Source organism: Pseudoliparis swirei, chromosome 11 (genome assembly GCF_029220125.1).
Source record: "Pseudoliparis swirei isolate HS2019 ecotype Mariana Trench chromosome 11, NWPU_hadal_v1, whole genome shotgun sequence".
Taxonomy (NCBI): domain Eukaryota; kingdom Metazoa; phylum Chordata; class Actinopteri; order Perciformes; family Liparidae; genus Pseudoliparis; species Pseudoliparis swirei.
Window position 1 is genome coordinate 2071077 of NC_079398.1, and position 13520 is coordinate 2084596.

Sequence of the window (13520 nt, forward strand, 5' to 3'; positions counted from 1 at the left end):
GAAAAATGAGTCATATTTGATCCAAAACCCTTCAAAATGCATGAATGGAAATTTCTAAAAGGACACATTTGCTGCAAAATGACATGGAATCCCAAAACTACCGTTTGAAAGCTCAGCTCTGCCCCTGACGCCACGCCCACCAGTGCTCAGCGATGATTTAATGACTTGTATTCTGGTGAAATATGATAAGTGCTCTGCCTGTTGCTCACCCTTAATAGCCGCCTCAGAATGAGGCTCTAACTTCGTCACTCAGCGGGGGGGCTGAAGACTCTCTGTAGTTGGTCAACAAGCAAAGTGCTGAACTGAGATGCTAAATAAAGATGCTGATAATTTGGCAACTTCTTTCAACAATGTTGACATAGTGACTGGAATGCTGATAAGTTATCCTTTGTTGACAGAAGTATTTACATTTCATGAATTTACATGATATTTCCCTGTTAGATATTTCCGTTTCTTCCTCTCGCTTAGATTCTTTGCTGCGGTGGTTTAAATTCCTGTGGCCGGCGACATGTTGTGCAAATACCATGATAAAGAGTTTGTTGGCTCTCCGGGGCAAAGTCACGGTTCCTCACATGAGGCCGGCTGCGGTCTGGTCATTCAGTAAACACCACTTCTCTTCCTGCTCTTGCTACTGGTACCATTTTATATCAAACGATTACCATTTTGAGGGCTTGTTTACAGATGGAAATGTTTCTCATAATTACTCCCCAGTGATCTCACACATATTTTACACAGACGGAGATGTTACAAACATGGTTATACTGTATGTGATCTGAATCCTATAGTGAAAACAGAAAGAAAGGCACAGAACATCTACATGTTGCAAAGAGATAGAGTGACTATAAAGGAGTAGAATAGTGAATGAGTGAGAAAACCAAGCTACTTGTGCACTTTCAGGCTGTGAAATACGGTTTATAACAAACTACAGCAGCATCATATTTAAGGGAGAGAAGAGCAGGAAGATGCAGGGGGAAGTGGAAAGAGTAAATACAATATCATAAGGAGAATAAATGAAGAGAGAATGGGGTGAGAAGGTTAAAAGGGATAGGAGGTTAAAGTTTGAGGGGTACCGGGACTAGACTGAAACTGAAAAGTCAAATGCATGAACATAAAGGAGAACTGTGGCTATGATTCGTATCTTAATTTGTAGTCCAGATGATGGCTGATGTGTGGATTGATGTTTTTCCTTTCAGGTCCAGTCGTTCAGCGTCAAAACGGGCCCTCCTCCGAAGAAAGCGAGGCACAGAGAAGGTACAATTTCTATCTGCTGTGGACAAGAGCGTACATGAAGCTGCCTTTGCACGGAGAAGCAATTAATACTTGATAATAAGATTGGCAAATGGCAGAAGAAAGACAGAAGGAACACACTTTAAATGGAAGTATAAGCGTCTTAGTCGTCTTTGCTGCTGCTATCTGCTGCTTCTATTATGTCTGTGGCACATTGATCCCTAACTAACCCGTTCAGATCTCAATTCAAAGACAGTGACTGACACCAGGCTTAGTTTATTGAAACAGATTGATCAGAAAAAAAGCTTAAAGAGCAGTGGCATGCTTCCTTCCTCTTCTTAGGATGATGGAGCAACATCAGATGCAGGCGCACAAGGAGAGGGAGCGACGAACGTCAGGATCAGGTGAGACTTAAACAAACACCCACACCCAGCTATATAAACAAACACACACACACACACACACACTCAGAAAACCTGCTCTGGGGAGCAAATGAATTGAGCGCTGCATATGATGTTCTCCAAGTTTTTTTAGAAGAAAATACTCACTCACACTCCAGCTGTCAGCAAACAGCCTCGCTGAGGAGCAAATGATATTTGCTCTGCTATGTGTTTAAAAAAAGAGGTAAGTTCTAAGTGTTTGCTCAGGCAGAGCACACTTTACTTTAAATAGGTGGATTCATCGTTACTGAGTACCAGAGATTCCAGACCCTGATACAACAGGTTCCTCGAGGGAAACGGTCTTTCCCAGTGTGGCTTGTGTTGGTGTTTCCCGCCTTAGTTCTAATCACTCCCCCCCAGTCTGTTTGCCCTTTTGCTTTTTTTATTTATATTGGCGACATCAGTTACCCCCTGTCCTTGCAACATGCTCTACTGCCATCTCTTTCTTCCAGCTGCCGTTGGGGGGGAGTGCCATATGCTTTCTGACCATGGCTCAGTCATATTGCATTCTGCTGCTTGTTTTTTTTATGATATTTTGATTATTTTTTTATTTGCGATTGGCTTTTGTTTTTTTTGGATTGCTCCTGATTTTCTCATCTTTACTTGCTTGGTTTGCTTCGTTGTTTGCTTTTCATTCTTCTCACGTTTTTCTCTTTTCTGTTTTCCTTTGTTTGTTGCCCTCCTTCGTCTGCATCTCCTCTTCCTGTCTCTCCTCCTCTCTCTGTCCTTCTCTCTCTGCCCGTCACAGTCGTTTCCACTCTCCAATATAAAGTGTCCACTCCTCCCACCCACCCAAACACCCCTCCAGAGTACAGACAGTACAGAGCTAGCACACTGCCACCCTCCTACGTCCGTGTGGCCTCCTCCTCTCCTCCATCCATCCCCTCCTCCTCCTCTCCCTCTCAGGAGAAAGAGGTGGGGGCCGCTAGGGAGAGAGCCCAGCTCTCCTCCCAGCTCACCACCTCGCTCGCCTCAGCCTTTTCCCCAGTCCAGGCCGGAGTGAGCACCCTGGGCCGACAGGTCCGTCAGATACCCCTGTCTCCTCCCACAGCAGCCCGTCACCAACACCTTCAACAACTGCAGCAGCAAGACATCTCGCTCCCCCCAAAACACGGCACCTGGTCTGCCTCCCAATTGCAGCAGATGTATGCCCAATTGCCCCCTTCCGCTTCCCCTCCAGTTATGATGGCCATGCCCGTGAAGCAGGCTTTGCCCCAACAGCCCGCACTCCCTTTGGCTCACCCCCTTCCACCCCTGAGCACTAGAGTGAAGCCCCCACCTCTTGACCCAAACGTTGTGACAGGCCATCCTCAGCACCAGCCCCACCCTAACTCCAACGGCCAGCCAGACGGCGCCTACTCTCCTCATTCTCAGCATCTGCCACTCACCCCGCAGTACTGCGAGGCCGTCCCCCTGCCTCCTCTGATAGGTCAGACAGCCGCAGGCCCCGCCCCTATCCACCTGCCCCAGTACCCATCCACCTTCCACCCTCAGCAACAACTGCATTTGCAACAACAACAACAGCAGCAACACGTGTACCACCAGCAGGCCCAGCCCCCCACCAACACTTCCTCCTCCTCCTCGCCCCCCTCTTACACTGCCATGTCTGACGGGGGCTCGCCCAAGAAGACCCCCTCCCCAGTCCCCCAGCAGACCCCCATGCTCAGCAGCAGTAAGTATGAGGAGGAGAGAAGAGGAGGTTGTGTGTGTGTGTGTGTGTGTGTGTGTGTGTGTGTGTGTGTGTGTGTGTGTGTGTGTGTGTGTGTGTGTGTGTGTGTGTGTGTGTGTGTGTGTGTGTGTGTGTGTGTGTGTGTGTGTGTGTGTGTGTGTGTGTGTGTGTGTGTGTGTGTGTGTGTGTGTGTGTGTGTGTGTGTGTCACCTCAACAATAATGCCTCATGAGAGCATGAACAACGCACACACTACAACAACAGTCCCCTACATTCTCTGATCAGATCTATAGATCTTCACACCTTCTTTCATCGTCAAATTAACATTATCGTCACGGTTACTCAAGCTCTTCTCGGCATTACATTCATGGATTTGTTTTTGTTGTTTCATTTGGCTGCCGCTGTCACTTTCACAGGCGATGTTGCAGACATCATAAAAGGATATCGTAAAGGGATAGCGTGCAGGCTCAAGTAGTTCAGATATTTGTGGTTCCCAAAAGCACTTCCTGAACAACCAAGGTGGAGTTTTCAAAACCAAACCCATTTGCAACTGCATCACCCTGAGACTATAATGTCACTTTTATAATGCATTAAAATTCAATGTAATCAATGGCTGCCTGTGAAACTTTATTTTACTGTATACAATTCGCCAATTTATCAAACGACCAATATCCCTTTCCCCGGGAATTTATCAAACTCCATAATTTTTTGCACAAAAGAGGCCCAGTGGCCAGCTGTTGCGTAAGCCGTTGTTAGCTGTTATATACATATATATATGTGTATATATATGTGTATATATATATGTATGTGTGTGTATATATATATATCTCTCATTCCACAGACTGTCTCCTTACAACCTTCCAAGGGGTAAAAAAAGGTCAATCAACCCATATAGCCATTAACTAATATTGTGCCCCTCCCAGGCCCCCCCGTCTCTGCAGGTCACCCGATTATGCTTTCTGTGGCGCCTCCTCCAGCATCAGTTCCAGCACCCATGGCTGGTCCTCCAGCCCCCCCACCGCCACCGGGCCCACCGCCCCCAATGGCGGTGCCCCCACCCATGCCCCCTCCACTACCCACTGGTGGAGGGCCTCCAGGGGGTCCGCCCGGTGGCCAGAACCAACTCTCAGGACTGGCCGCAGCACTAGCTGGAGCCAAGCTACGTAAAGTACAAAGGGTGAGCCTCCATGGATGAAGCTTGCTCAGGGGATGCAGATTCAGTCCTTCTGGTCTTTCGTTATCAGTATGTCATCATTAAAGCCTTCTTATTTGTAAGCGGGGAGGGTGAAGGAGACCAAGAGCGCATTCATCCCCACAGCAATAACACTGCAACCCGTTTTATAACGTATTCTTCAGGATGAGAGCAGTCCGCCCGGGTCGAGCGGCAAAAGTGACTCCAACCGGTCGAGTGGGGGCAGTGGAGGTGGTGGAGAGGGACTAATGCAGGAGATGAATGCCTTACTAGCTCGCAGGTGAAACAGCTACATAACACACACACACACACCTTTGCCTTTAATTGATCATGAGCGAGGGATGAAATATGTGGAAAAAAAACATTTAACTACCTTTTTTTTGTTGGTATTCCTGGTTCTGCTTCACTTGTTTATCTCAAAAATGAAATAAACTATTTTACTGGTATTTCTTTCATGTCTCAATATTTTTTTACCAGTTACTGAATTGTTTGTATGTCCATCGTACTTTTTGCTCATTTACTCATTTCTCCCTCTCACAGACGGAAAGCTTCAGAGAAACCCGATGAAGTAAGTCTTTTACCAGTATTAGTTCAATATTTTGGCAAATTGTTCATGTCAGATGAGAAGAGTGATGGCACATGTCTGTTGAATATGATGCTGGAGCCAGCAGCAAACAGCTAGCCTGACTCACTAACTCTATCTCCCAGCCTCTAAAGCTCACTAATGGTGGAGTTGTACTGGGGGGTAAGGCTAGCTTTCCCAAATTATTGAACTATTCCATTTACGATGTGATCTTAAATGTAACGTTTTTGGTAAACTTACGGTAAAGCTTATTTAAAATTGTCTCGTGATAATTAATTTCTCTCCCTCCGGCAGGACGACTCTAATGGTAGAGGGCCAGGTCAGCAGAACTCAACAGGTACTGAACATCTCTCCTGATTATTGTTGGTGGAAGATTACTTTAGAAATGTAATTTGAAATATTTACAGATTATGAGTTTAATTACAAGTAATGTAACTATTCTAATAACTTCTTCAGAGTCATGTAATATGTTGCATTTGATGACTTTTTTAATATTTCTAAAACTATTGTACACAGGGTCTGACTCTGAACATTATGGGGTCAGATCAGTCTCAATAATTGCAAATGCACACAGAGAGACTCACAAATGCAAACATGAATATTCACAAATGCGCAGAGAATAATTCATAAATATATTCAATTTTCAAATGCACACAGAATGATTCAAAAATACATTCCGATGCACATGTAAATAAATTACGATTTATATAAATGTTAAAGAAAAATCACAAATATAGTTTTGCATTTCTATGTGGATTTGTGGATTTCTTTGTGAATTTATCTGTATTTATTTGTGGATCGCACTGCATTTGTTTGTGAATCACTACACATTTGTTCATGGATTTATGAAACTCTTGCCATGGCTCATCTCGTAAATGCATTTTTTTAAACAGACCTACCTGTAGCCAATCAGATGTCGCCCTCATTCTCACCCAATCACATGAGCGTCATTCGCTTCGTTCCCGCCTTAGAGGGGCGGGGCTTATCTCCGTGGCTTGACTGCTGCTACTCTAGTCGCGTTGGAAGCGGCAGTCTTTCACATCGAGTCGGTGAAGAGCTGTGTGAGCCTACAGCTGATGTCCTCAACAAGTATAAAGCAGAACTAGTGGTTATTTATTCTTTGGTGGATGGCGGAAAAGTTAACTTTTTCCACGGAGTCGAGCCTCGGAGATAAGCCCCGCCCCTCTAAGGCGGGACGACATCTGATTGGGTACGGATAGTTCTGTTTTTATAAACGCATTTTCAGTAAAACTACAGGTTTTAAGATGTATTCTGCTCTGCATTATATCATACTGTTATTTGAATGGATGTTATTTAATCTTTTCTCTTTTCCAGATGCTGGGAAGAAGCCATGGGAACGGTCCAACTCTGCAGACAAGTCCTCGCTGGTCTCCAGGTCTGTAGAATAGGGGAGCATAGGGAGTGGATAGAAAACCTCTAGAATTAATTACCCCTGGAGTTTCATCATTTGTATTATAAGCACAAATAAGTGGCAACAAAATGAAAAATTGATTTAAGAATAATTGTTTAAACTGTGGCAAGAAATACTTTTAAGAGGAGGTAATCCTTGAATATGTGTGGGAATGTTTAATACTCATCTGCAGTTCATTGTGTTGCAGAGTGAGACCCATCGGCAGCACAAGTGAATCAGACACAGAATTTGACAGAATGAAACAGGTTGGTATCATTAACATGTTCAATTAAAGTAAGGAATCATATGTATTTTTCCATTTTAGATTAACTGTTGTCCTAACCCTCTGTTGTTTTGCAGGAAATTTTGGATGAAGTTGTACGTGAGTTGCATAAAGTGAAAGATGAAATCATTAATGGTAAGCAATGCATTGTATGTAAAGTTAATTGCTGAATCCAGGAGCACGAAGCATGTTTAATCGTTCATCTTGTCTCATTCACTAGTTTTTAAGACTCACTCGCTATAAAATGCTACTGTAGTAGTTTGAGTAAAAAGAGCTTTTCAAAACCAGTAATTGCAATGTTTAAACATTTGATACAAAGAAATACACGATTGGCCAAGTATGAGTGTAAAGTTGTTGCTGCTGAATACTTTCATTCTCTTCAACGTGTTTTTTGTTGTTGCAGCCATCAGACAAGAAATCGGCAGAATCAGTACATCCTAATCTCATCGGAGCAACGGTAGGAGGGAGGAGAGCAAGAGGAGGATGGACATGCAGATGCACAGACACGAGGACCAGGGGAATGTTCTCTCAATGTTTCTGTGACCTCGAGATGCCACGGTGCAAGTTGCAGAGATGTTGTGGCAACATTTGAGTCTGCTGGACAGCGAAAATGTCAGAAAGAAACAGAGAGAATGGGTTGATGAGACAGGGGAGCAGAATGATGCTTAAAGGAGAAGATTAAAGGACGGACAAACTCAAACAGAGGATAAGAAATGTACTAAAAGATGAATTGTGAGATGGACGGACATTGGTGCTGAGTTTGGTGTTGTGGTCCTCTGTGCACCGATAGACTCAGTCAGCCCAGCGTTGCAGCTCTTTGTTCTCTGTTCAGTCCAAGTCTTAATTAAGAAGAAAATATTTTTGTTTTCTAAGTTTTTACTGTTTTATTATTTAAAAATACTGTGGTGATGATGACAATGAGTATTTTATTGATATTATAGAAGGAGAAAGGAATCTTGCACACCATTTGTCAGCCTTTTCTATTTTCTATTATTATTTGTTTGTTTAGTTCATCCCTAACCATTTCATAATGACAAGCACAAGAGGGCATAATAGTGCTGCAGACTCACCTGCCCTCGACAAAAACAAAAACTTGTATGACCTCGTTCATACTGGTGTTGCGTATGTCATATTTTCTCTCCAGAGATGTTGAAAAACATGTTCATGTTTTAACCACACTTGGCTACTTAACCCTTGTGTTGCCTTAGGGTCATTTTGACCTGAATCAATATTACACCCTCCCCCCGCCTTAGGATTAATTTGACCCCATTCAATGTTTAATGTCGGTGTTCTTTCGGTAGTCAACAAACAAACATAAAGTGCCTCACACTTAAACTTGGAAAACAATATTAATTCTAATAATTTTCTGGAGGTTTTAATTGCTGGTGTCAAATTGAACCCAAAGGGTAAAATATGTTAGTAAATATAAAGGTAACAGGAGGGTGAAACATTGAATCGGGTCAAAATGACCCAAAAGCGGGGGGAGGGTGTAATATTGATTCGGGTCAAAATGACCCGAAGGCAACACAAGGGTTAAAATACCTCTTTCTGCCACACCCGGGGCTTATTAACACATCGCAAATGAACGATTCATGTTTGGAAATTGATCAGATTACACACAATGACATTATACACAACTCCAGTTCAAGTTGCTCTCTACTTGATCATTGAAACTTGGGGATTATTCTCAAAACAGGCCGATAACTGTAAATGTGCCACCTGGTTTTAGATAGATATAAAACAATGTAGTACTACATCCTATATTTTGTGAACCTCCCAAGTATGCATGAAACCCCTATTTCTATATGAATTGATTTCTTATTTGATTTTGAAGTGGGGAAAAAGAAGAAATACAAATGGTGGTACATTTATTAATGTGGTTTGTTTCCATGAAGATTCCCCTTTCTATATATGAAATGTTGAACTTGATAATGGTAGCAATGTTGAACATATAGGGGGGAGTGAGATGGCAATATGCAAATCTTACCAGATAAGAATGTGCAGAGAGTGAATAGTAGGCCTATGTGATGGTAGCTAAATGTGTCTTTGCAGGAAGGATTTGGTTGAATATTGGTTGTTGCATTCTATCCACTCTGTCCGCTCTCAACTACGTTCTAATTTAAAAGCTGAAAGTAAATTCCTTCAAACAACAATAGACGTGTCCACACAATACTCCGCTCTGTGTGTGTTCCCTTGTGTTGTCTGGAAAGAAAATGTCAAATCAACCACAAAGTAATATTGTTTACAGTAGTTTCTTTTTATAAAGATATTCTAGTGGTTTTATACATAGTGCATTCATTTAAATAGAAACAACAAATATACCACTTATCAACCACAGCACTCAGATAAATTAGATGGGCAAAATAACAGAAACAATTAACAAAACAATACCAGTTTGATGAAACTATTTGCATTCAAGTGTTGATTGGCTGTAGGACCAGTGTTCACAAAAAGATACTCACTGCAGCTGATTGAAATCTGACAGTTTAAAACAAACAATATCCAGACTCCAACTGGAATTATCTAAATAACTGTTTTTTGGGATTACAAAGGTGTTCCTGTTATTTTGTCCACTTGTATATGTAATTAAACAGTTTACAGCACAATGAAGCTGCAAACATGCAGAATTGGGTCATCACTGAAGAAACTGAAAGGTAAGTTCCAATGCTTATATTTTTGCCCTAAGAGCTGCTTTGTATGAGAGATTAGAAATTGTAATGAGTAATCTGAGAGCCTTTGAGTGCCTCCATTCTCACAATCAGAAATGTAAAAGACGTACAGTAACGGGTGTAGGCAGGAAACAAAAGAGTTGGTGACATTTCTAATAAACCTCGTGAGAATACCTTTTCCTACAGAAAATAGGATTTTATTTGTATTGAAATAGCTTGTTTTGCCTTTTTACATTCTGGATATGAGGAAATATCATTACAGTCTCACAACAACAGGCCATCTGCAGCAGGAATAAAAGCGTGAATAAATAATGAGGTGAAACCAATATTAAGATAATGATATTTCATAGGTGTCCAAATATATTTAACCACTGAAATTCACATTTCTGTTCAAAGGGAAATATAATCAGTCACAGATCTATTCCTCCTTGTTTAGCTTGTACTCCCGTTTGATTCTGGCATATGGTCCGATGCTGTCGTCGAACACAAAGTCCCATAATACCCGAATCCAGGAAGTGTGTTGAGGCTGGGAGTTGTAAAACTCTGCTGCAATTTGCTTTACCTGCCCGAAAAAAAGTGAGAATTAGAACCTGTGAAAAAGAAGGAAGTTAATTGTTCATCAGCTATATGTGAAATATGGAAATGAAATCTAAATTGCAGTTATAAAGTGCGAGAAGCACCTCAGGGTCTCAGAAAAAGGTATATTTAAAAAAATATCACTACAACAATCAAATATAAAGTCTGATAACATCTGACATTTTACTACTTTGTTCAACAGGAACATATTGCGCACAGTTTCTCTCATAAAGAACTTTCTGTTGAAACCATCAGACACAGTTCTGACCGCTGTGGCCACAGTTGACATACAGTGGGTACGGAAAGTCTTCAGACCCTTCTACATTGTTCACTCTTTGTTTCATTGCAGCCATTTGCTAAAATCAAAAAAGTTCAATTTGTTTCTCATTAATGTTCACCCAGCACCCCATCTTGACAGAAAAAAACAGAAATGTAGAAATGTTTTCAAATTTATTAAAAAAGAAAAACTGAAATATCACATGGTCTAAGTATTCAGACCCTTTGAGTATTGAGTCGAAGCCTTTTGAGCTAGCACTCTGGAGGTTTTCTTCTTATATAGACAGGTGTGTACCTTTCCTAATCAAGTACAATCAGTTTATTTAAACACAGCTGGACTCCAATGAAGGAGGAGACCCATCTCAAGGTGGATCAGAAGAAATGATTGGGGTTCTGAGTTAATGAGAAATAAAATGAACTTTTTTGATTATCGCAAATGGCTGCAATGAAACAAAGAGTGAAAAATGTAGAAGGGTCTGAATACTTTCCGTACCCACTGTAGCATGATACTAATGCACTGCGGCTTAAAGCACAGAAAGATTTGTATCCTTTCATCTGATAAATATTTGCAGTTGATGACAAATATTTTACATTTAGCACCAAGGTACTGAAAGACAGGAGGGGCCCGTCTTATCTGGCCACACCTTCAGCAAAAATCTCCCACAACCTCAAAAGAATGACTTGAGTCCAAAGTTGGAAATGAAGCCATGATTTATCACAAGAGCACAGTCTCACCTGAGGTAGTTTGCTGCCAGGTATGCTCGGGAAGTCATGGTGCTCCATGTGATAACCAACGTTGAAGGTGATGAGATTCAGTGATCCGTAGTAGGAATACGTCTCGTGTCCCTTCAGGAACATGAAATGCTCAGCTATGAAATGTCCCGAGATAGGATGCAGTCCCATACACAGGATAGTACCTGCAATGAGGTAGACAATGGGCTTCAGCCCCCATAGGTGGTAGATCATTATGTCTACTATTATCTGAACAGCTGCATTTAGGATCTCCAGCTGACCCACTGGTTTAGGTTTGAGCATCCATGGGCGAACGGCGTAGAAGAAAGGCTGGAGGAAGAGCCAGAGGACCTTCCTGGCCGGGGTGCAGAAGAACCATCCCTCAATGTCTGTGGGGGTGTCAACATCCAGCTGGTCCACACCAAGATACCGATGGTGGTCAATGTGGTATTTCTTAAAGGAGGCAGAGCAAGGCCACCCAATGGGTAGGTTGGCCCACATGGCAAACCAGCGGTTCCACTTTGCCAGCTTGTTGCCAAAGGCCACGTTGTGAGAGATGTCGTGGATGGCCAGAATCAGGGAGTGGTTGATGCAGCCTCCGAAGGTGTAAGCCCAGAAGAAGATCCACTTCCAGGAGAGGTCATGGACCAGGTAGCAGGCCAGGAGCTGGGTCAGGACCATGCCAGATACTATCCACTTCAGCTGGGGATCCGGCCCCATCAGAGACTTGATCTCTGGATATTTGGCTTGGAAGAGAAGTAGATGGAAAAAGGGAAATAGTAGATTCATGAGAGAATTGAATGGGAGGAGAAAAGGTTCCTGATTAATTTATTTCTTTTTGTGTATGATTTTGTAGGATGAAAGTTAAATATCGGTCGTGAATCCAGCAGAAAAGCTGTTGAGCAGGACTCATTCACCCTCAGTTGTATATGTTTGATCTCAACGTATCACTGTGACACTCTGCAACCCAAAGAACACGGATGACCCTCCCTTCCTTTAGGGGTCTGGGTCCTGTTTGCTTTGTGTTGTTGTCTTTCAGGCTGTACATCAACTGATGAGCCACACCTGAGGCTGGAGGCTGCTATAAAAAGGCAACACCTGAAGATAGAGGTCGCTCCCTTGACTGGCGGGCTACTCTCCTGAGGCGGACACTACAGCTTATTTGTTTTGTTTATTTAAGCTAGTTGTGTTCTTCCTTAAATATCTATGTAGCGGGGGGCGACTGTGGCTCAGTGGTTAGCAGGTCCGACCTTAAATCCGAGGTTCATTCCCGGCTCTGCTAGCCCATGTCGATGTGTCCCTGACCAAGACACTTGACTCCAAATTGTTCCCTGTAGCTGTGTCTACTGTGTAGACCGTCGCTTTGGATAATAGCATCTTCTAACTGAAATCTAATGTAATCTATCGTTTTTAACTCGTCTGGTCTCCCATCCATGTTGCAGTCTCGGAGCTGGGTTTTAACAACCCAATCAAGCATGTTGTATGATACCAGCTCTTCTGCCAAGGGCCTGCTGACAAGTCATTTTAGTTAGCAGAGGTGTTTTGCTGAAGGAAATATAAGGGATCAGAAAGTCACCATTGCAAAAAGAGCTAGATTTAGTTGATGTGACATTTACAACATAAAAATCCAATAAGAACATGCAGGTTGATTTGCTACACAATAGGCTGCAGTCCTGCCAAACAGCTATCCATTCAATACAACATGAAGTCGCATGAAGTTCAACAAACACTCACATCCCTCTGCCTCGAATAAAGAAAGCGCTCCAATAATTCAAAGCCTGGTGGTGTCAAACAACCCATCATCACCTTCTGGATGTCCTAGATGTGCTTACAAATTACAAAGATGTTTTTAGTTTTTAAATAAAATCTTACCCAGAATTTCTTTTCTTCTTGAAGTGTGCGGCTGGTCAGTGTAGACCCATTCAAAGTCGCCTCTTCCACCTGTCTTGCCCATGACGAACCTTTCTCTGTCCGAGGCAACCGACTTTGTGGCGTTGTGTGTTTCATCAAACCTGAACAGTTTCTGGACACACCCACTCTGACTGGTTGTGGGCTGCAGGAGTGATCACAAAGTCCTCCCCCGACTGGCCACCGGATGGGCAGGCACTCCTTCTCCACCGTACTCTACCTGCCCTCGCTCTCGAAGAGCTTCCTGCTGATGTACAGAACAGGGCGGTCAACCCCCCTTACCCCCCAGCCCTCTGTTCAATGCTTCAGTCTGCAGAGTAAGAGAGAGAGAGAAGTCCGGCGTATGAAGGACTGGTTCCCCACAGAGAACTTGTTTTACCGTCTCAAACACCAGCTGGCACTGCTCTGTCCACTGGATCGGATCTGAGGCACCATTCCTGGACATGCCAGTCCAGTGGCCGGTCAGATCTGCAAAGTTTGGGATGAACTGCCTGTAATAACCCGCCAGCCCCAGAAACTGCCTAACCTCTTGTGGCGAGAGGTGGAACCTATATA

At 43.0% G+C, this 13520-nt stretch overlaps 2 protein-coding genes across 6 annotated transcripts in view; one reads left to right on the top strand and one right to left on the bottom strand.

Moving 5' to 3' along the window:
• Positions 1-9653, top strand: part of evla (Enah/Vasp-like a) — a 37638-nt gene extending 27985 nt beyond the window's left edge. For 2 of the 5 annotated variants that reach the window (XM_056426596.1, XM_056426595.1), the window contains exons 4-14: positions 1194-1251; positions 1570-1631; positions 2416-3339; positions 4259-4512; positions 4692-4807; positions 5068-5095; positions 5405-5447; positions 6446-6506; positions 6730-6787; positions 6882-6939; positions 7208-8957. In XM_056426596.1, the coding sequence (XP_056282571.1) occupies positions 1194-1251; positions 1570-1631; positions 2416-3339; positions 4259-4512; positions 4692-4807; positions 5068-5095; positions 5405-5447; positions 6446-6506; positions 6730-6787; positions 6882-6939; positions 7208-7245 (1700 nt within the window). In that variant the 3' untranslated portion in view covers positions 7246-8957. Of the gene's footprint in view, positions 1-1193; positions 1252-1569; positions 1632-2415; positions 3340-4258; positions 4513-4691; positions 4808-5067; positions 5096-5404; positions 5448-6445; positions 6507-6729; positions 6788-6881; positions 6940-7207 lie in introns of those variants that run through there. The other 3 variants (XM_056426594.1, XR_008833212.1, XM_056426597.1) reach the window with 3 other exon arrangements.
• A 238-nt stretch (positions 9654-9891) lies between these two features.
• LOC130201541 (sphingolipid delta(4)-desaturase/C4-monooxygenase DES2-like) lies at positions 9892-13011 on the bottom strand. Its single transcript, XM_056426598.1, has 3 exons — positions 12930-13011; positions 11061-11803; positions 9892-10035 (listed from the first exon to the last, which is right to left on the bottom strand). Exons 1-3 carry the CDS (start codon positions 13009-13011, stop codon positions 9892-9894), a joined length of 969 nt encoding a protein of 322 aa, XP_056282573.1.
• Between the last annotated feature and the right edge of the window lie 509 nt (positions 13012-13520).

Bases quoted from the DNA above. Each gene is read 5' to 3' on its own strand.
- LOC130201541 (XM_056426598.1), bottom strand. From the start codon at position 13,011: ATGGGCAAGACAGGTGGAAGAGGCGACTTTGAATGGGTCTACACTGAC. The intron at 11,804-12,929 runs GTAAGATTTTAT...TTCTCTTCCAAG, and splicing joins AAGAAGAAAAGAAATTCTGG to CCAAATATCCAGAGATCAAG. The intron at 10,036-11,060 runs GTGAGACTGTGC...TTTTTCGGGCAG, and splicing joins CTGGCAGCAAACTACCTCAG to GTAAAGCAAATTGCAGCAGA.